Genomic DNA, 19870 nt, shown 5'->3' on the forward strand with positions numbered 1-19870 from the left:
CTGAAGCGTTGTCATGAGCCCACAGACTCTGTGCTAACGCTCAGCTCTGTCTCTGGACCTTGGGGACTGCTTAGTACCTGGTGGTTTCTCCTGGGACGCAGCTTCAGGCTTGCCGGTGAGGGGACCTTGCTTAGGGCCCCAGATCCAATGAGGCTGGGAGCCGTGTGGGATTAGATGAGTGACCTCGAGGTGGGAAGGGCCATGTGAACACTAGGGGTGGTTTTAATTACCCAGCCCCTCGGCCTCCACAGTCAGGGGACCCTGGCGGCCTGATGCCGACTTTATTAGTCCATCTGATGCTTGGCCCGAGTCAGGGCACAGGCAGGAGCCAAGCTCATTAATTGTCGTCTCTCCTTAGGCCAGGAAGTCTTGGCCGGGAGAGACCTCCAGGAGGGCTGCGTGCCGCCCTTCTAGGGGGGCCCAGCCAAGCCTGTCGCTGACCACCTCCCTCACATGTGCCTGATCCTGTTCTCATCCCAGGCACCTGGAGGTCCTGCCCAGGCTCTGTTCGGTCACAGCTCTCACAGTCCTGGGGCTGCAGGGAGCACTTGTCACCGATGGCTCTGCCAGCCATCACCAGGGAACACACCTGAGAACCTCGGGTGTAGCTTGACGTCTCACAGAGGAGCAGGGGAAGGCAGGGCCCCCTTGGAAGTGGCAGCTCCAAGAAATGGTTTGTAGAGAGCTGCTTCTCAGACCAGGTGTGCTCTGAATAAAGCCAGAGCGCTTAACCTGGACGGTGAGGTTCCAGCAAGTATGTCTCGTACTGACATCGGGCTGGGCCGTGCTGGGCACCGGGGACCACCCCCAAGCTCAGAATCAAAGGACCCAGTGTTCTCACTCCCCAGCATGGCTGGGGTGGGCCCCGGCAGACTGCCGCTCCCAGGCTGAAGCCCCGTCTTATGGCCAGGATTTATTCGCTGAGGTCCTCCTGTGTGACACTGTGATCCTCTGAGATCCCATTGTCTTTCCAATTTTGGGGGGAGAACTGCGCTTCACAGAGGTCACCTGACACACCCGGAATCATGGCGGGCAGATTCCATGCTGTTCCAGCTCTGTTATATTGGGTTTGTCACTCTTGGGGGCCATTCATTACAGCTCTGCCCTTAACTCCGTCACAAAGCATTTGGCTGCTTATGCAGACCGTCATGGGGACCCTGACGAGGCCGTCCAGGTGCCCTCAGCAATGTAGCCGGCCTCCTCTCCATAGATGGCTGTCCCCGGGGCTTCTGGCAGCCACTGTGAGAGGTCCCAGACAAATCACCTGCCAGGCATTCCTGTTCTCAAGGTCCTGGGATCTGGGCCTCCCTGTCCCCCACCCTCTGCTGTTCCTGGCCCTGCTGACATCCTTGCGGTCTGATGAGGTGTGCTGGGCCTCAGGGAGCCAGTCTCACTCATTCTGTCCCTCTCTGTCTTTCCCAGGGCAGCGAGGTGCCAGGCCTGACCTTTGCTGATGGCGAGCTCCTCCCCAGGGACCCCGGCTTCTTTCCCGAGGACGAGGAAGAGGCTATGACACTGGCCCCACTCGAGGGCCCCCCCGAGTCAGACATGGACAGCCCCATGGAGAGCACCCAGAGCCTGGAGGGGTCAGTCGCCGAGGAGAAGGACGGAGGGCTCGGGGGCCTGTTCCTGCCAGAGGACAAGTGAGTCCTGTCTGGAGCTCCAATTACCGGAAGGTGGTAGTCGAGGCCAGCCCGGAGACTTGGGCAGGGAGAGGGTGTCGGTCTCAGTTGAGCATATGAAGTCATCAATTCTTCATCAATTTTGACCTTAGGGGAGAAAAAAAAAAGGCAATTTCACATACATTTTCTCAGTGCAGGGCCTGTCTGCGAGTCAGGCTGTTCTCGGGGGTCTTTGGAGTTGTTCGTCCATTTTGGGTCCTGGGAACAGTCTGTCAGTGGTACTGTGACCAGCCACCGAGGACAACTGGTCAGGGACCACAGACCTGTTGACCATCTGGCTGACCATTTGCTACTTGGTCATTCACCTATTTTTTTGGGACCGGTCACCAGGAGGCAGCCGGCCGGCCCAGTGGGGGCAGGTGACCAAGAGTTTCAGTAAAATGTCTGGGAGAAAGAGAGACCAGGATTGCTCAAGGGCAGGGTGGGAGCATTACTACTTCTGACCCCACTTGGTTGCCTGGTTTGGAGTGTGGAGGCCTAGTAGGTCGGAGAGACCGTCTCTTACGGGTGATGATACGCAGACACGACCTCACAACAACTAAAGGGAAGATCTGTTCCTTCTCAGGTTGCAGTCAGGGCTCGGCCTGTCCCTGACACAGTCACAGGCCCCGGGGGGGCGGGGAGGGTGTCACCCCTGAGAGGCCTAGGGTCTCTGACCCATGTTCTTTGCAGCGAGGCTTCTTTGGGCTAGAAGCCGCCTCCGTAGACTGGGAGGAGCGCCTCCCCTGGTAGCTCGCCGTTCTTTCTTTTAAAACTTAGTTTCTTTAAAAAATGAAACAAAACAAAACAAAAAACTTCATTTCTTATTAGAGTCCAGGTCAATTAAACAGAACCTGAAAAAGGTTGGAACGGGAGAATGGGGGGTAACTGAGCTAGTTCTCCTCCCACCACCGAGCCCCCAGCCCCATGACCACGGAAGCAGTTCCATGCTTTCTGTAAATACCTTTTACTTTCTCCAACTTGAGTTTGTACATGGAACTTTTAATTCATTCTTATTTTTCCATATTATTGCTAGTATTATTTATAGACTTTCAACAGTTAGATAACCTATAATTTGATAGTTTAATTTCCTAATCCATATTCTAATTTTGCAATGGCAACTTAATCATTTAATGCTAATATTAGCAGTATAGAGTGTATCATTTTATACTGTATATGTTATGATAATTTATTGTGACAGTATAGGGAACCCATTAGGTGGTAAGCAGTGTTCTGCTGTTCTGGTTTGGATGTCTCTTGTGCAGAAACCGTTTCTGTGGTGAGGTGTTTCCCTTAGGATGAGGTCCCCCAAGTGTATTACCAGGTTGAAAAGCAAAAACTTGATCAGGCTTCCGATCTCTGGGGCGCCGACTGACCTCCGGGAAGGCTGGTGGGTTTCTCTAGCACGGGCTGCGGATAGGGTTGTGTTACGGGCCAACCTTCTCTGACATCCAGGTCCCTGGGCCACACACCGTCCATGACCACGTCAGACCTCTCCACACACTCCACCACCTCGCTCATCAGCAACGAGGAGCAATTTGAAGACTATGGGGAGGGGGACGACGTGGACTGTGCCCCCAGCAGCCCCTGCCCCGATGACGAGACCAGGACCAACATCTACTCGGACCTGGGATCTTCAGTGTCTTCCAGGTGGCCCTGGGGTCTGGAATGGCATTTGGGGTACAAGGAGAAGTGGCAGAACCAACCCAGCCTCGTCCCAGGGGTGTTCAGAGGGCAGAGTCCTAAGCTACATGAGTTCTGCTCCCAGGGTTTGGGGGTGCTGCCTCTGCACGCTGGTTGGGGATCTAGAGTTCCTTCTCCCTCCTTCTATCTTGAGGAGGAAACAGAATAAACCCACCTGGGAGGCTGCAGACTCGGGGGTCTTCTTTGTCTTACTTCCTAGGAGAACCTTGGGGTTGAAGGATCCTTCTCGGTGACACATACACCTAGTCATTGCTTACTCTGCCTGTAGCTCTCAGTTGCCATATCTGTGAAATGGGCTTCTCATTCATTGGCTTGTCAGAGTATTAAGGGAAGGAAGATCTATTGCTGTATTTCTACTTCCTCAGCCCCTAAACACACACTAGGGTCACCAGTATTACGGAATCCGGTAAAGCAAGCTCAGGGGGATGGGGTGGCTGCAGATTGGAGAGCAGGGCATGATTTCCTTCTCTCTCCTGATTCAGCGCGGGGCAGACTCCTAGGAAAATGCGCCACACCTACAACAGCGAATTGCTGGATGTTTACTGCTCTCAGTGTTGCAAGAAAATCAACCTGCTGAATGACCTGGAAGCCCGACTGAAAAACCTGAAGGCCAACAGGTGGGGCCCCAGGAGCCAGCCGAGGGATGGGAGGCCAGGGCTAGGTGGGCAGGGTGGGGGGACCCAGCAGGGGAAGCCGCAGGCGAGGTGGCCCCACTACATCTGGGCGATGAGAGCACTGTCAGAGGAGGATTGACCCTGGGGAGCTCGCATTTTTCTGTGACAGGAAGGTCGGGGTGCTTCTAGTTGAGACCAAGCTGATGGGTGAATTCCCTGTTGGGGGTGGTACATAGCCCTGTACTGCACTTCAGTGGTCTTGCAGGCAAGGTATAGTAAGGGGTGGGCTGGAGCCCCTTCTGTTCAATGACTGTCCTCTCTTTATATATATATATATATATTTCTCTCTCTCTCTCTCTGTAGCCCTAACAGGAAGATCTCTAGCACAGCCTTTGGACGGTAAGGCCCCCCTTGGGAGGAGGGGTGGAATGCTGTCTCCCTTAACTGTGTTCCTATTGCCAGGGCCGCCAGCTGAGCGCCCAGAGGGGAATGAAGAATCCTAGAAGTGCAGGCCAAGTGGCCGGAAGAGGTCTACTTCTGAAAAAGAAGGGCCCCACTCCTCCCGCCCCCACACTTTGCGCCTTTTGGCGCTGGACCAGTTGGCCTCTCCCCAGCCCCTGGCTGTTTCAGCTTCAGGCGGGCACATTGGGGATGCCCCGAGAGACCCAGCCCATTTCCCGGCCCTTGGTGGCCCTCTCCACACTCTGGGGCCAGCAGCTGGACCAGCATCTCCCGGGGCTCCCGCTCACAGAGATTGGACGGCAGGTGCCCCATTGGAACTGGTCACGTGGCTCCAGGCTACAGCCTGCACAGCTGACCTCTGGGCACTTCCAGGATCCCACTCTGGATCTCAGGATCCAGGCTGTCCTACAGACTGGGCTGGGCCCATGCTTGGGGCTCTGGGAGCTGCTGGCAGTAAGCACCCAGGCTCTGGGTCAGGAGCAGGGCTGGGACCGGAGAGCCTGCTGGTAGAGATGCGGGCTGCTGCCTGGCAGGGAGCAGGAAGTAGGAGCCGCTGGAGAATGAGAGCTGGGTTTTGCCTCTGGCAGGAGTTCCCCAGGCACCTGTTTCCTGTTTGCAGACCCACCCAGCCCACTGCCCTGCCCAGTCTGGGTGGGCCTCCTTCCCTCTACCCTCTCCCAGGGTCCTCAGGGATGCAGCGGAGCCGATTTGATGGAGGGGATTGACTCTTGTGGGGAGACCTTAGGAGGAGCCTGTGCAGTAGCCTCTGCAGCCCCCTGTTCCTCCCTCACCCCTGCAGTCCCCAGAGGGCTGACCTCTTTAGCCTGCCTCCCTCCCTCCCACAGGCAGCTCATGCATAGCAGCAACTTCAGTAGCAGTGATGGCAGCACTGAGGACCTGTTCCGGGACAGCATTGACTCCTGTGACAATGACATCACGGAGAAGGTGGGTCCTGGGAGGCTGGAGGACGGGCTTCATGTGTGCGTGCTCTCTGGGGGTCGTGGGGAGCATGCCCACAGCTCTCTGGGCGCCTGGGAGGCGGAGACCCTGTCCTCGCTGCAGGAGGTGGGGAAAGGCAGCCCTGATAATGGGGGCACATACGCCCACACCCTCCCCACCCTCCATGTGCAGTCCCCTGGGGGGCCTGACCATCCGTGCCATGGTTTCTGCTGCTCCGTCTGCTCCTCCTCCCCCACCACTGCCTCCCTTTTTGCAGGTTAGCTTCCTGGAAAAAAAGGTGACCGAACTGGAGAATGACAGCCTAACCAATGGGGACCTGAAAAGCAAGCTGAAGCAGGAGAACACGCAGCTGGTGCACAGGTCGGGGCAGGGGGCTTGCTCAGGGGGCTCTGGCTGTGACTCGGGAGCAGTTGTTGGTCTCTGTTGTGAGGGCCCCTGAGAAAAGCTGGGGAGGTCACCCCCATGTCCTGTCCCTCCCCTCTAGATGTTATGATGCATCAGCCCCTTGCTATGTGGCCCTGCCCCTGCAGGTACCCCAGAACTGGTCTCTGGGGACTCAGAAATGGGTTGGAGCTTGACCTTGACCCCCAGGTGTGCAGCCCCAGGGTGGGCAGGAGTTGGGATCCACTCTATTTCTCTGATCAGCAATGAGGAGAGTCTGATCCCCACCCCCCAACCATCTGGGAATAGGCTGTGCAGAGGGAGATGGCTGGTGTGAGTCGGGGGCTTGCACCTGCTGCCGGTGGAAGGGCCCAGGCTTCACTGCCCCCCCCATGGAGGCCCACTCACCGTGACACATATAGGTATATAGGTAGCACATATAGAGTATAGTGGTCCTCACAGGATGGCATGACACTTGGTAAAATGATCCCAGTGGGGCTCTGGTCCTCAACCTTGTAGAGTCCAAAGATGGGTTCTCCTGGACACCCCAGAAGGTCAGCCTCCTAGAGGAACTATTACCAGTGAAATGTATGCTAGACTGCTCCATTAGCTGAGCTGCCAGTGGGACCCAGCCCTGTCCTGGGTCTGGCACACTCAGGGCCACTATCAAAAGACTTGCCTGTTTTTGGAATCAAGGCAGCCAGTCGCTGACTTGCTTGTCAGAGGGCAGTGGCCAGGAAGGAGGAGAGCAGAAAGAGAAGCAAGGGTCCTGGGGGCTGCTTCATGCAGCCAGGGCGAGGCCTGCCATAATTCCCCATGCCTGGCCTGGGAATGCCACCTTCCCCGTGCAGCCTTGCTCCCCTCTGGACCAACCGCCAGCTCCTCCCCTAGGTGGTGAACTTGGCCTATCCACCTCCCCTTCTGTGATGTGGTGTCCCCAAGTCATGTCAGCGAAGCTGCCAACTCCCAGGCCTGGAAAATAGGCCACCACTTCCCACAGTGGGGCTGTTACTGAGCCAGGGTCTTGGGGCCAGGGGCTCCCAGAGTCACAGCCAAGTTTGGGGTCAGAAGACAGCAGCCATGAGAGCTGGCGCTGGACCAGAGTGTGCCCTCCCCCCACAGGGTGCACGAGCTGGAGGAGATGGTGAAGGATCAGGAGACCATGGCCGAGCAGGCCCTGGAGGAAGAGGCGCGGCGGCACCGTGAGGCCTACAGCAAGCTGGAGAGGGAGAAGAGCACAGAGATCGAGCTGCTCAACACCAGGTGGGCCCCTGCCCGGAGAGGGCTGGCGAGAGGGACAGGGCCTCCCCCAGAGCCCTCTGCCCTCCGACACGCCCTCCAGTCCCCGTGCAGGCCTGGGGCAGGCACTATCCCCATCATGGAGATCGGAACACAGAGCCTGAAAGACACAGAGCCTGAAAAGAGGCTTCCTGTTCTGACAGTTCTCTTGATAGCTGAGCACCTGGACGTGTTTCCAGGGAAGTACATGACAGAACCTCTGTAGTCCCACTTTCACAGCAGGTACAACTGGAAACAGCGCAAGTCTATCAAGACAACAGGTGGAAAAACTGTGGTCTTTCCCCTCGTCCTGGGCTGGGTCTGATGTCCAGGCTCAGAGCTCCCCCTGCTGTCAGATTCTCCCTGACCCAGAACACTTGGGTACATTGACCCCGGGCCCCAGGGGCCAAGGTGAATGGAAAAGCAGGGCCTGGTTTCCTCAGGGCTTCTGAGCTGCAGGGATAGCTGCTGGAAGCTGAGGCTGGTAGAGAGAGAGGAGCAACAACCTGGGAATCTGGGTTGGTCACTCTTTAGCTCCATGACTTTGGACTACCATGTCCTTTCCTGGGCCTCTGTTCCCCCATCTCTCATCCCTCCCTCCCGGCCCACCAGAGTGACCTGAAGGCAGGTGAGTCAGGGCCCCGTGGCCCTCACTAATGAGCCAGGCCAGTGAAGCTCCCGGGAGGCCACCTGGATCCCTGGTAGAGAGGACACCTGCCCCTGTGCTCCTAGGGAGCCATGGGGAGCCCAGAGGGCAGTGGAGGCCTGGAAGCCAATGCTCCAGGAAAGAAGGAACAAGTACAAAGGAGAGGGAATGTTCTGTAGGGTTCAGTGGCAGAAATGACCCCTCCCTGTTCCATTGCCATTGACATAACAACTTCAGGCCCCCTTCTCAGGTCATTACGATGACCTGGGTACCTGGCCTGTGTCTCCCTGTGGAATCCCGTTAGCATGGCCCCCCATGAACACTGACACAGAGGATTACGACCATCAGAATCTATGTTCGTGGGTGTGTGGAGGCAGCTGCTGGCAAGCTGAGCAGAGAGTCTGGGAGGCAATGCCAGGGGGAGAAAGACAAGCAAATACTGTTCCTCTCTGACTGTGAGTTCTAACAGGAAGGCCCAGCCACAGCCAGCCACAGGAGGACTTTCTCTCTGTTTAGCAGAAAAACATCCCCTGTGTTGTTTCAGGCTGTGAGGACACATGCAGAAAGAATCCTGTGTTCTTACTCACAGATGAGTGTTTTCTTTTATCAAAAACATAAGGATGGTCATTCAGTGTCTTTACCATTTGCCTTGGGTGACAGGAAGCTCTTACTTGCTCTCTGTTGCTTTCTGGTACCTTCCCTCATCCAGGCAGCAGGGAATCGCTGCAAATTGTCGATCTATTCTAAGCCCCTCTCCTTTCCCCAGGGTGCAGCAGCTAGAGGAGGAAAATGCTGAGCTCAGAACAACAGTGACCCGGCTCAAGGCACAGACGGAGAAGCTGGACGAGGTGAGCGGCAGGTCTGGGTGTCTCAGACTTGGGTCTTTTATTGCTCTTTTTAAGATTTTATTTTATATGACAGAGAGACACAGCGGGAGAGGGAACACAAGCAGGGGCAGAGGGAGAGGGAGAAGCAGGCTTCCCGCTGAGCAAGGAGTCTGACTGGGGGCTCGAACCTAGGACCCTGGGACCTGAGCTGAAGGCAGATGCTTAACACTTAACAACTGAGCCACCCAGGTGCCTACCCCTTCTTGAGCTGAATCCCCAGAGAAGCAATGTTGGCCACAAAGGCCTTGAGTTGCTAGTTTCTGGAATTCTAACAGAATTGCCCTAACAGCAGCAACAACAGGCAATAAAATATGAATAGTAATTTGTCTTTCTATATTTTTGATTTTCCAAGTTTTTTTTTTGTTTTTTGTTTTTTGTTTTTTTTTTTAAGATTGATTGATTGATTGATTGATTGAGTTGACAGACAGAGATCACAAGTAGGCAGAGAGGCAGGCAGAGACGGGGGTGGGGGGTGGGGGGTGGGGGGGGAGGAAGGGCAGGCTCCCTGCTGAGCAGATACACCCCACCCCCCACCCCCCGCCGATGCGGGGCTCCATCCCAAGACCCTGAGATCACGACCTGAGCCAAAGGCAGAGGCTTTAACCCACTGAGCCCCCGCAGGTGCCCTCCAAGTTTATTTTTTAGAGTGAATGTAATAAATAATAAAAAAGAGAGAAGGAGGTTAAGTTCTGTTTGGCCACCCTGATTCAGGTTTCTTCTGCCACCACTGAAGGACGTCAGAGGCCTGGCATTTTTTCAGCTGTGTTTCTAGAGTCCTAAGGGACCTGGCTGTTTTCTTTCTTTCTTTTTTTCTTTTTTTCTTTTTTTTTTTTTAAAGATTCTATTTATTTATTTGACAGAGATCACAAATAGGCAGAGAGGCAGACAGAGGGAGAGAGAGAAGCAGGCTCCCTGCCGAGCAGAGAGCCGGATGCAGGGCTCAATTCCAGGACCCTGAGATCATGACCTGAGCTGAAGGCAGAGGCTTAACCCACTGAGCCACCCAGGCACCCCCTGGCTATTTCTTTACGCCATGCTCCGAGGGCTCTGTGCCTACAGCTGACGCAGATCCCTACTGAGTCCCCAAGGCATAGGGAACCTCTCTGGGACTGCTCTGCCCTGACCTGGTCACCCTGCCCACAACACCCCCCCACCCCCACCACTCCAGGAGCGGCAGCGCATGTCCGACCGGCTGGAGGACACGAGCCTGCGGCTCAAGGATGAGACTGACCTGTACAAGCGCATGATGGACAAGCTGCGGCAGAACCGCCTAGAGTTTCAAAAGGAACGGGAGGCGACGCAGGAGGTGGGTCCCAGGCCGGGGTTGGGGGGTAGCGGTGGGGAATGCCAGGGCTCCCTCCCGCCAGCCCTGCCACCGCCAATCTGTCTGTCTCCCACACAGCTCATCGAGGACTTGCGGAAGGAGCTGGAGCACCTGCAGATGTACAAGCTGGACTGCGAGCGACCGGGCAGGGGTCGCAGCTCGTCCTCCGGCCTGGGCGAGTTCAGCGCCAGGGCCCGCGAGGTGGAGCTGGAGCATGAGGTCAAGCGGCTCAAGCAGGTGGGTGCCAGGCAGCATTCCATCCCCGCGGGCTAGGTCTCCCCAGAGGAGCCGAGAGCTGCGGCATCGCCTTCCCGAGGCCGGCAGGGCTGCTCAGGCCCAACTCGCTGCTCAGCAAGGCGGTTTCCCTCCCGGCTGTGTCTCATGCAAACTCCAGGGCCTTTGCTTGGACACCACTCTGCTATCCTTGGTGATGGGGGGAGAGTGAGACTTTACCCAGTTACGGATTGGTGTCTTGCTGTGTTGGCTTCTCCCAGAAGCAGACCCCGGCCCAGGGTTCCATTTCAAATAACTCCCGGGAGCAGTCCCAGACCAGCTGGGGGAAGTGGGATCAGTGGGGTGCAGAGACCAAGCGAGGGCGTGCTGGTGAGTGAAGCCCCCACTAGCAGCCCGACCCTGGGGGTAGGGAACTGCTCTAAGGTGCTCGCTTCGGCAGCACATATTACTAAAAATGGGAACTGCTCTAAGTTACACCCCTGAATTGGCCTTTCCCACACCCCACAGCAATCCTAAAACCCCAGCCTTTCCTCGTTCATGACAGGATGTCCAAAGTCCCAGGTGTGAGCACTTAGGAGACTTGGGGCAAACGCTAGCATGTGGTGTCGGCTCATGGGGTCTGGGCAGGGCACGGTGGGGCACCAGCACTCAGGAGGAAAGGTGCCCCTGGAAAGAGTTCTCCTGGAGCAGGATTCCTGAACCCAACTACGGAAGGAGCCTAGATCTGGCCTGCCTGCCCAGAGACCCCAGAGCCTCACTCTTTACAGAGGGCCGCTATTGGAAAAGGAGCCACCCAGTGGGCCATGTCCCCACGTGGGGCATCAGGAGCTCCTCTTCTGGCTCATCCTCCCCCAGGGAGGAAGCGTAGACAGGAGCCCTGACCCTGTCTGGAAATGCAGTTCTCCCGAGTAAGCCTGTAACTCCTCCTCAGGACCCTGTGACCTCCCAAGATCCAGGCCTCCACCCTAAGTCTGGCAGAAGCCGCATCATGTAAAGGCTTCTTGAGCTGGCCATGACACACATGAGGGGAGGGTACTGGTAGCAGTCAGGAGACAGTGAGTGCCAAGAAATGGGTTCTGGTGGGTTCTGGATGCTTCTGGGAGCTGATGTTGCCTTTGTCCTCCTGCACAGGAGAATCATAAGCTGCGGGATCAGAATGATGACTTGAATGGACAGATCTTGAGCCTCAGCCTCTATGAAGCAAAGAACCTCTTTGCCACCCAGACCAAAGCCCAGTCTCTGGCTGCAGAAATAGACACAGCCTCTCGTGATGAGGTAACGTGCCCATTCCTTCTTCCTTTGGCGCCTTGGCCCCTCCTCTGTGAGTCCTGTCCTGTTCCTGTGTGCTGTGATGATTAGCCCCAGGCCACCCGAGCAGGAAAAGCAGCCCAGAGCCTGCAGGTGGAGCTGTGTCAGTTCTGATGTCCTGCACGTGCTGGGAGAAGCCAGGGTTTGGGAACAGAGTGGAGTTTGAGTCTTTGCTCCACCAGAAGCATGCCATGGATCAGCATGCTTGCTTCCATCAACAGGTAGTGCAGAGAGGCTAGAACTCCTCTCCGTCAAGCCAAGAGGGAAAGGACCCTAGCCTTTCCTGAGCAGCTGCCTGTCTGTATCTTCTGACAACTGGAAGGCTTTCTGGACGCTTCCATGTTGCAGATTGGGGAACCAGGACACAAGATCACCCAGACTGGGAGTGAAGGACCCAGGTCTCCAGAACCGAAGTCCATCCTTTCTGCCCTACTAGGGTGCGGTTACAAAGGCCCAGGCCTCCAGAATGCCCTGGTTACATTTTAACATCAATTGGAAGAAGTCCCTAAACCACCTAACCTCGTGCTTGGGACACAGAGCTAAGAGCCCATCCCTAGTCTTGGAGGGGCTCCCGCCTGGGGACAAAACCAACATTTTCTCCTAAAGGACATATCAGGAACGGACCCACACAGGCGGGGCTGGGGTGGTGACAGAACCATTCCAGGTAGAGGAAACAGCCAGAAGCCATAGGAGTCTTAGGGCCCTGGGACTTGGGGTGTCGTTCTTGATCATAAATGTCTTTGGCCAGTGTCCTCAGCCTGTCCCACTTGGGTCCCTCCACAGACCACCTGGGGTTGGGGCTGGGCGGGTGCACAGCTCACACTCCTCAGGTGTACGCAGCTGCTGCTTTTGCTGGTTCCGGTGGCTGAGTGCCAAGGTTGGTCCTGGGGCCTGCCTTGCCCAGGGTCTCCCTAGCCTCTTGGTCATCGGGCACTGGCTCGCATGTGAGCTGGCAATCAGCTACCTCTGCACCAGAGCCCGGGCCTGGCCTCTGACCTGCGTCTCCCATTCCCTCCAGCTCATGGAAGCCCTGAAGGAGCAGGAGGAGATCAACTTCCGGCTGAGGCAGTACATGGACAAGATAATCCTCGCCATCCTGGACCACAACCCCTCCATCCTTGAGATCAAACACTGAGACAAGGGCTAGCTGCAGAGCAGCCTTGGGGACTCAGACCCCCGGACCCTGGGACCAAGGGGCAGACCCTGCTTGGGGATGCAGCCCAAGCTGGGCCACGCACGCACTCGAGTGGGCGTGCGCGCGCGCGCGCGCACACACACACACACACACACACACTGTAAATGTATCTCCGGCCACCACGTCATGTGTACTGGTGTGTATGTGGGGGAAGCCGTGCACACAGCAAGGGGTGAGCTTGGGGCTGTGGGTGTGGATGACATCTGTGCCCTTCCTGTCCCCTCATTCTGTGGCCTGTCTGCAGGGGCAGATAGTCCTGGATGTGGGAGGGGCAAGGTCTGCGATCGGGAGTTACTTTAATAACAAGAACTGGAAGATGGCGTATCAGAATCTGGACAAAAATGATTCTACCTCTGGGGAGGAGGATTAAAACATGCTCTAGTGAGACAAGCTCTTTCACACCAGTCCCTGTTCCCTCCGGGAGTGGGAGCCGATGTCTGATCTTTTTCAGGAACTCAAATGCCCGACGACTACATCCTCCCCAACCTTTGACCACCTTTGAAGCCTAGGTGCTCAGGCCCTCCCAAGCCCCCTCCCCAGCTGGCAGCCCCCGCAATCCTTGGGCACTGTGTGTCCAAAGGACTCAGGCTTGCAGAGGCCCAGCTAGCATGGGGCGACCTTCATTCCAAGAGTTCTTGGTATTTTTAGAGTTCCCTGTACACTTCCCAATCCCCGCTTACCTACCTCTTTCTGTTTCATTTTTAAGACCATGAAAAATAAGCAGCATTTAACTTGGGTGTACAATAAAGGGATTCAAAGGAAGGAGCCGGGGGACACCGGGGGGGTGGTCTACAGTACGTGTTGGCATGGGCCATCCAGAGACCTGCTTTTCGGGGAGGAGCACGCTCACTCCCCTGTTCATTTCCTTCCTGCTGCTGCCTCTTGGGAAAAGTGAAGCACGGAGGGACTGTTTCCATGGCATCGGTGGGCTGGGAGTGGACCTTCCTCGCTGCCCAGCTCACTAGACTCCACAAGGCCTGGGGATTCTGAGCTCTGGTCTTGGCTCAGCTGGGTGTCCCCCACCCCCACCCCTGACCCTGGGTCCCAGCTTTTAGAAACACTCTTGCACTCCATTCTCAGCCCTGCGAGGTGTGCTGGTGAGAGACACAGTTGGACACTGTATGGAAACCTTAGCCTTCCATCCGCAGTGTCACGTAGGGGAAATGCACCCTCTGGATTTTTAATGCGATCTTTTGTCTTGGGTAGCTGGAAGTAGATAGGGTACTTTGAGTTTTCCTATTTGTTTCAGTGGTACATGGCTTGTGATTTGTTTCCTTAATCCGAGTATGTATAAATATGTATGGTCTTATTTTTTCCCCTGCAGTTTCTTGTTGTCTTCCGCAATTCTGGTGGAAAAAGGAAAGTCTGGGCATGTTGGGGAGAGGCCTTGAGGGGTGTTTGCAGAGAAGAGAGGACAGTAGAGGGTGGAGAGGGGCTTGGGGACTGGGGGATGAATGTTTCCTGTTCACAAAGGCAGGACCGGTCTTCACTCCGTGCCGGTCAGCTTCTGCTGCTGTTGGATGGCGTGGTTTCTCTCTAAGCCCATGTGTGGGCTTTGTTTCACGCCACAGATAATGGGGCTGCATTAGTCTGATTCAGGACTTTGGGGTCACCCACCCCAAGCACTAGGGCATTTGGTCTTCTGGGGAGTCTCTCAAGCCCATAGGACACTGGTGTCCTTGGGCACCTCCGGGGGTCTGAGAAGCAGCAGCAGCAGCAGTAGAAAGCAGGAGGAGTGGGTCTCTTGAGAATTTGCTAAGAGGCGGGAATGGCCCCCAACTAAAGGAAAGGAAAGAAGATGTATCATGACTTGGCTTTAGTCTGGATTTTCCACTGGAAGGAGTCCTAGGGAGGCCAGCCACGTCAAGGTCCTGGTGCATGCAGGACTCACCCCAGGGGTGAGCATTTTATATGTAAAACTTTCTGTGCCCTTTAGCTGCACTGATACAGAATTCCAGAGAAGGCCCCAGAGGCCTGGATTACACAGTCACTATGGGGATGGGAATTTCTGCTTTTAGAAAAGTGGGTGGAAAGCCATCGACTTGCAGTGTTTTGCTGCCCCCTTCCTGAAGGGGGCGTTTCGGGAGTGGCTTCCCTGAGGAAGCCTGAGTCTGAAAGGCCCCTAGGGACCGTCCTGGTGCTGGGCATGGGGGTCTCTGGAAGAGGGCCGACTTTAAAGTGAGGCAAAACTCCACATCTTCACCCAAGCGTCACCCATCCAACCTTCTTCAGCCGAAGTTGTCTTAAGAAACCTAGGCTGTCATTCCAGTTGGTGTTTCTAAGTGCTCTTCCATGCGTGAGAGCTAGTCCACGGGAGGCCCATGCCCCAGAGTCCCGGCCCCTGGCCTCCAGCAAGGGTTCCCAGAGGTCCTAAGTCTGGGAGCAGGTGCGGCAGACCCCGCCCCCTTCCTGGGCTGCCCCCTCCTTTGTCTGTTGTCTGGTTGGGAGGTCTGCCGCAGCTGCCAGGTGGTACCCACAATGCCCCACTTGGTGTGCATTTCAGGCGAACAGAGCAGACCTCCCAGGAGTTGTTCTGTTCCGCGCAGTACTTGGGACACGTCTGAAATGGAGAGATTTTAAAAATTCTGATAACCCAGAGGTTCAGTGTCATTGGTGTGGAGTGTGGCCCGGCTGTTGGAATGTTTGAAGGACTCCCCAGATGATTGTAACTTAACTGAGTGCCCTAGGTGTGATTTGTTTTGATTTGTTTTTGTTTGTTTGATTTTGCTAAACCGGGCAACTCTACCAAGTAGGGATTAGTAGTAACTCTTCCGAAGTTGTGAGGTGTTTCGGGGGCACCCGGAGAGGGTCCTTCAACAGACCCACATTTTACACGGCACTTGACTATCCTTAATTCGACAGAAAGCCAAACAATTTGCAGAATCAGTGAGTGAGCTTTATAAAGTTCTAGTAAAAAAAAAAAAAAAGTACATATTTTAAAATTTGAATTGGCCAAGTTAGACATATTATTTTAAGCTTGTAGATTCTTTGAGAATTGTCAGAGGGAAATTCCTTTATTTTGACTTTATTTCTCACCATTACAAAAACAGAGCCCAAGAACCTCCCAGAGCACTTGGACCGGAAACAGTGGTTTTCAGCTTGGGCTGCGCAGTGGGATAACCTGGAAAGATTTTCGAAATTCCGCTGACTGAGTGAACCGGCCGCCGCCCCACCCCACCCCAAGATTCCAATTTAATTGGCGTGGGTGTGACCCAGGCATCCAGATATTTAAAGAGCTCCCCAGGCCATGCTGATGTGTAGCCCAAGGTGGAGACTAGAATGTTCCGCGTCAGGGGTGGAGAAAGGGGGAAGAACTGGCTGCAGGGTTTGTTAATCCAGGTGCTACCTTAACGGTGGGGGTGTTGGTGGTGGCTTTGATGGGTGGTGAGAAGTGAGCAGATCCTTCACCCCAGCATGGGAAGCCAGATGCCTTCAGGAACTGGCGTATCCAGCTGTTTTCCGCAGCCTGGGGGTAAGCAAACCTGCGTGGACAGGTCTCTGCCTGGTGCCTACAGAATCGCACACGGGCCCATTCTGGAGTCAGGGGTCGGGAAGGGCTCTACCCCTGACGACAGCCCCAGAAACAGTCCTCTACTTGCACAGCCGAGGAGGGGACGCTTGCTGGCTTTGTGGGGTTTATCTCTGATCCGTTTTCAGGCTAGGTGGACGAGCATCCCCCCAGCTCTTCCACTGTTAGTAGCCAAACCAGCATCCCGGCCTATGTTCTGGAGGCTCTGGGGCCCTCATCTGCTGGCAAGTCTGGTTCCTGACCCTGTCAGGTCTGGCGGTCAGGGGGTGTAGATGCTTCCGTTCCAATAAAGGGCTTGATAACCAGCAGAAACCTGCAGGGGCTAGTGGGGCCTGGTGGCTCAGCGAGGAATTAAGCCACTTTTTGTGCTCTGTGGCTCTGTGTGTTCAATGCATTAGCAAATTTAAACCTAAAAGCCAGGGAAGTTTGGGGATGGTCACCATGCCAAGGAAATGACTATTTGCCTGGCAGGTCCACAGTGACTCTGAAAGCGCTGGGGAGGGTTTTAGGTTGAGGACTTCAGTGCTGGCATTCCCCCCAACCCCGGCCGTGCCTGCTGAGGGGGCTGTAAGCCAGAGGGGCCACATACCCCCCATGTGACTTCAGGTTCCTTCCCTTGGCCTGCTGACCTTTGGGACCTTCTGGGCCTGCCCTAGCCTTGTGGCAGAACAGCTCTAAGGCCCTTCTGCCACACTCTGCTGCCTACCTGAGAAAATCGGCTGCCTTCTGGAAAGGCTTCTAAAAGCATAGACCCTGGTGAAGTGTGATGTCATATGTCACTCCAATCTTGTAAGCTCCTCCTCTCTCCCTGGGACTGTACGGGGAGGGCTATCTGCCGCGTGAGTGGCACGGCCATGGCCGCCCATGCAGGCTGCTGCCTGAGGGAGACTGTGCCTCCTGTCGGGCCCCTGGGGAGGGGGAGACTGCACCTTCTGTTGGGCCCCTGGGCCGGGGGTTAGGGCTGTGCCTCCTGCCAGGCCCCTGGGTTGGGGGAACCTCACCTCCTGCCAGGCCCCACTGCTTTGCTGTGCTGCACAGGCCTTGTTTTGTCTGCATGGTTTGGGGTCGTCGTCCTTGTGCCTTTTTTCTTCCCTGTCGCCACTGTACAGGAGTTTCCATGTCCCCACTGCCCCTTTTCTATATCCTCTCTTTTCCTCTGGTCCTTCCCAAGCTCTGTAAATGTGTACATAGTGCCTCCACAGGCCCGGAGTGCTCCTGGGCCAGCCCCACCGCCCCCACCCCGTCCCCCCACCCTCCCAACCCCCCCCACCCTGCCGCACGCCTTCCCCTCGGCTTGCTCCACCTTGCAGACTCGGTAACTTTGTACAGAACTCTTTTCATTATGGTCTTAGCTTCCAGGGCTTGGACCCACTAAACGCCTCCACCCCTGGCACCCCCGTGCGGCCCACCGCTAGTTTAGAAGCCTTGCACACCAGAAAAGGGTAACTTTGTGTAACGCACCTTCTCCCCCAAACCTCTTCCTGTATTGGTGTCAATATTTCTAGAGAGCGGGGAGCCCCTTCCTCTCTGCGGGCCCTGGCCCGGGGCAGGGACGTCAAGGGTCTGCAGCAGCGTCCCCGACCCTGGGGCAGGGAAACTCCCACAGGGGGGCTCCCAGTGCTTGGCATTCAGCCGCCTTCAGGATCACGGCTGCCTGGTGTCTTGAACAGCCTTGGACTCCACGTGGGCAGAAAGAAGAGGTGTCTGGCTGCTGCTCTGGTGGGTCACTAACAACAGCCGAGCTCTTCCTCCTCTGCCCAAGGTGCTCAGACCCGAGTGCCATTAATCCCCCCGCTGCCTGGCTGCGGGCAACGCTGCCGGGGGAGGGGGGGGGAACCTTGTTGAGGTCTTGCTCACGGCCTGCCAGCTCCCTCCATCCCAGCCCTTCCTGCTCTCTTGGTTAGGTTCCTGGGGCCCAGACTGGATAAGGTGCACATGTGGCCTCGTGCCCAAGGGTTGATAAGAGAAGCTTTGACACTGTGGGATTTTCCCTGAGTCTCACCCCAAGAGCCTCCATCTGGAAGCAGGCTTAGCTCTGGCTCTGGGGCAAGACATCCAGCCCCAGGGGAAGGGGGATGGGGAAGGCCCAAATCTTTCCCCCCCAGGGCCTCGAGCTCTCTGCCCACTACCTGCTTCTAGCCAAAAAGGAGCAGGCTCTCAGAGGCAGTCTCCTTCAGGAACTCTAATGTACAGACAAAGGTGTAAATAAACAGTTTGCTTTTCCTGCCTGACTTGATGGTGAGTTTCTGTGGTTGGCGGAGGGAGGGCGGAAGAGGGGAGACCTGGTTCCAGGGCTCCTGGCACAAACCAGCTTCTAAGGAAGAGCAGGCCCCACCCAGCATCCCAGGGTGGCTAGTGCTGTCCTCCAGGAGCAGCGGGTCACCCCGCAGACCCTCATTTTGGCCCACTGTCCCTAGGGGAGGAGATGGGGATCCCAGAGGCCCCGGTAACACCAGCATGTCCATCCCCAGAGCTTATCTTCACCGCAACCACGTCCCCTTTCCCAGCAAGGGCCTGCTGGGGGGCCTCACCTTGCTCTAGTCACTCTAATGAGTCTCCAGGGCCATCTTCCTCCATGTCCGCCACTGTGACTCCCCTGGGTCACGGGCCCAAGTCCTTCCCTTAAACCTGGTTTCAGACCGACCTGACAGCACTAGTCCTGCTAAGCCCAGGAGCACTGATGTAGAGAGGTAGAGAGGCCCAGACCCCCAGCTTTCTGCCCTTAGTCTGCCCCTTACTCTTACTATGGGATTCCAGGGGTGGGGAGGGGATTCACAGGTGGTCCAGGCGCAGCACCTGGAGAGCAGTCTGCTCTCCCTGTCGGCCCAGACCCCCAGGACAGGCATGACCAGGTCCCTCCATGTCCCCACACAGGCCCTTGGGTGGTCGGTCAGCCTGAGAGGCAGGCAGCTCCCCCTTCGGTGGATTTCCATGGCCTCCTGGGCTCATGGGCAAGTCCCTTCCCAACACTGGGAATTCGTTGTCCTGGATCTCTTGTCCCTCCATCTTCCTAATGCGACTTTTCCCCTCCTTAGTGGCCAGATCCTGCAAATTAAAAATACAGGATGTCCAATTAAATGTGAATTTCAGATAATTTTTCAGTTTAAATATGTCCCATGCAATACTTAAAAATTATCCATTGCATATCTGAAATTCACATGTAACCAGGCATCTTGTGTTTTATGTGGTGACCCTATTCTCAAACCTTTCCAGGACCTTTCTCTGCCAGGCAGGTGTCTCCAGTTCCTGAGCATTTGTTTGCCTTGTGCTCACTTTCAGAAATCGATTCCTTTTTTTTTTTTTTTAAGATTTTATTTATCTATTTATTTTGACACAGAGAGAGAGAACCAGAGAGGGAATACAAGTGGGGAGAGTGGGAGAGGAAGAAGCAGGCTCCCTGCTGAGCAGGGAGCTCGATGTGGGGCTCAATTCCAGGACCCTGGGATCACCACCCGAGCTGAAGGCAGATGCTTAACCACTGAGCCACTCAGGCACCCCGAGAAATCGATTCCTTCTTAGTTTGCCACTCCTTTTTTTGAGACGGCTTATGCCTTCCCCACCCTACCCAGCCATCCAGAAGCAACCTCTGGGCCTTTCCAGAAGCTGTTAGCCCCTTTGAGCATCTGTCTTCACACAGCCATCTTCCCTCTGCGTATCTGTGTTGTTACAAAGATCCCAGACATTGGA

General features: G+C 55.8%; 1 protein-coding gene across 2 annotated transcripts in view; it reads left to right on the plus strand.

Annotated features, from left to right (window-relative positions):
- The window catches only part of RAB11FIP4 (RAB11 family interacting protein 4), a 116994-nt gene extending 98580 nt beyond the window's left edge, over nucleotides 1-18414 (plus strand). For both annotated transcript variants that reach the window (XM_044248357.1, XM_044248358.1), the window contains 12 exons: nucleotides 1423-1643; nucleotides 3117-3311; nucleotides 3848-3982; nucleotides 4343-4378; nucleotides 5287-5386; nucleotides 5658-5761; nucleotides 6905-7045; nucleotides 8473-8554; nucleotides 9762-9899; nucleotides 9996-10154; nucleotides 11283-11426; nucleotides 12478-18414. In XM_044248357.1, the coding sequence (XP_044104292.1) occupies nucleotides 1423-1643; nucleotides 3117-3311; nucleotides 3848-3982; nucleotides 4343-4378; nucleotides 5287-5386; nucleotides 5658-5761; nucleotides 6905-7045; nucleotides 8473-8554; nucleotides 9762-9899; nucleotides 9996-10154; nucleotides 11283-11426; nucleotides 12478-12594 (1572 nt within the window). In that variant the 3' untranslated portion in view covers nucleotides 12595-18414. The remainder of the gene's footprint in view (nucleotides 1-1422; nucleotides 1644-3116; nucleotides 3312-3847; nucleotides 3983-4342; nucleotides 4379-5286; nucleotides 5387-5657; nucleotides 5762-6904; nucleotides 7046-8472; nucleotides 8555-9761; nucleotides 9900-9995; nucleotides 10155-11282; nucleotides 11427-12477) is intronic.
- Nucleotides 18415-19870: the final 1456 nt, after the last annotated feature.

Source organism: Neovison vison, chromosome 5 (assembly GCF_020171115.1).
Source record: "Neovison vison isolate M4711 chromosome 5, ASM_NN_V1, whole genome shotgun sequence".
NCBI classification, from domain to species: Eukaryota; Metazoa; Chordata; class Mammalia; order Carnivora; family Mustelidae; genus Neogale; species Neogale vison.